Source organism: Loa loa, assembly GCF_000183805.2.
Source record: "Loa loa unplaced genomic scaffold supercont3.512, whole genome shotgun sequence".
Lineage (NCBI taxonomy): Eukaryota > Metazoa > Nematoda > Chromadorea > Rhabditida > Onchocercidae > Loa > Loa loa.
Genome location: NW_018108692.1, coordinates 27,746 through 29,684, shown reverse-complemented (window position 1 = coordinate 29,684; position 1,939 = coordinate 27,746). Strand labels below are relative to the sequence as shown.

The 1,939-nt window shown below is 25.4% G+C and overlaps 1 protein-coding gene across 1 annotated transcript; it reads left to right on the top strand.

The window, feature by feature from the left end:
- Positions 1–397: 397 nt before the first annotated feature.
- LOAG_13110 (hypothetical protein) lies at positions 398–1,636 on the top strand (the record flags this gene model as incomplete). Its single annotated transcript, XM_003148621.1, has 2 exons — positions 398–496; positions 1,331–1,636. The coding sequence occupies 2 exons, from the start codon at positions 398–400 to the stop codon at positions 1,634–1,636; spliced, it is 405 nt and encodes a 134-aa protein (XP_003148669.1).
- Between the last annotated feature and the right edge of the window lie 303 nt (positions 1,637–1,939).

Below are 1,939 nucleotides of genomic sequence, written 5' to 3'. Positions count from 1 at the left end.
CTAAATTGATAAGAAAGGTGAGAAAATAATGAAAAGCATTGTCTTATAAATTACTTTTTTTATTTTTGGACTGAGTAATGTTTGCAAGTAATTGTAAACTTAATTTGAAATCGTTTACTACTTTCTTTTGTCTTTCCTTTTTTTTGATACTTCAACATATTGCAATACTAATATAAGTAATTTCATAAACTATATAAAGCAGAATTACATTTAAATATTCATTGTTTTTTCATGAGGGCTTATAATACTAATTATATAATTAATTAATCATAATCAATTACCCTATTTTTGTATAATTATTTATTTTTGGCCATGTATTTACAGATATTTTTCGTTGGATGATCCATGGCAACCAATTCTAAATCGCAAAACTGAACGAGCAGAATTACTTCAACGTATGGCAATTGTTGTTGATGAAATTTTAAATGCTGAAATACGACCAAATTGGTTACATCCAGCAATGTTTCATGGACCTTTGACATCTGCAATTTGCTCTGTGAGTGTGTTCAATTTAAATTATTGAAATAATTTAAGAATTTTTTTTCAATAATTAGATTGAAAATTTTTGAATATTTCAAGGAAAAAATCATTTACTGAATTATTTAATTTAACAAGAAAAAGAAAAAGAAAGCAAAAGAAGGAAAGAAGAAAAAGATGAAAAAACATTCAATTCAATTACTTTTTATTTAATAACTAAAAAAAATATTTAATCCACCTTTGTGAACATCATTATTTTTTTCTGTTAATTAGATGGTAACTGATAAGCAACTTATACTTATCAGCACTAATTGCTATATTATCAGTTAACTATTTCTTTATCATAAATAAAATTGATCTAATCTTTTTCTCTTTTTTTCTACATTTGTATAGCACATTAAAATTTGCGTCCAAAATTGCAATTTCATATTAATTGTAATGCAATTTAAACTTGAAATCCAATAACTATCACATAAATGATAAAGGAAGATGATAATCAATATATTATGACTGGTAGTACTGATAAGGTTATAAAATAATTTGAAGTTATCAACATCGAAACCTGGATCCGAAACTAGATAAAAAAATAGTAATTAATATATCAGGATAATTAGTGCTGATGATAAAATATAAAATAAAATAATTTCAGGTTATCATTATCCAAACTTACATCTGGAATTACTTCTGTTCTATATAATTTTGCTATTTAAACCCAAATGGAATTTTACATTTAATTCAATTTCAAATTTAAGTTTTATTATTTAAAATAAAAATTTGAAATAAAACGTTTTCTCTATTCATTATATTTCATCATTCCATTTTTTTTTTTCTTCTAATTTTTTATTTTCTTTAGTTACCACCAATTCGTGATGATAAAGCGATATTAATGCCACCAACAATTGATCCACGTGAAGTATATTGGTCGAAATTTAGCATTTGCAATCATTCACGTCCTTTAGAACGAAAACCATTCATCGTTTCACTACGATATCATCCACCATTTCTATCACAAACCTTACAAAACAATCACAAAATATCACCATCCAAATCCGGATCCGGAACTACTCCTGAATCTTCATCTGCTCCTTCGATCAATGATGGATTAACAACTTCGGCAAAAAAACATCTTGCCACGTGTAGGCGCTTTACCAAACGATAAATTTCGTGATGAGTAAGTACTTCATTTAATTTGTATTCCGGAAATATTCCGAAAATTTCTTTATCACGAGCTATTCTGAGTTTGATCGAATAGTAAATGTTACTTACTTGTTTTTTGTAAGTTTTAAAGTTAAGTTAATCAAAACATTTTGAAATTTATGCTTATCATGGAACTTTTAGCTAAAATCAAATGAATTTTTATGCTAAATAAAACTTATCAAAAAAACAAAAGCAGATAGTATATATGCATTAATTGATTAAGAAATTTTGGTAAATAATGTTTTTGTTTCTTTTTTTTTGTTAT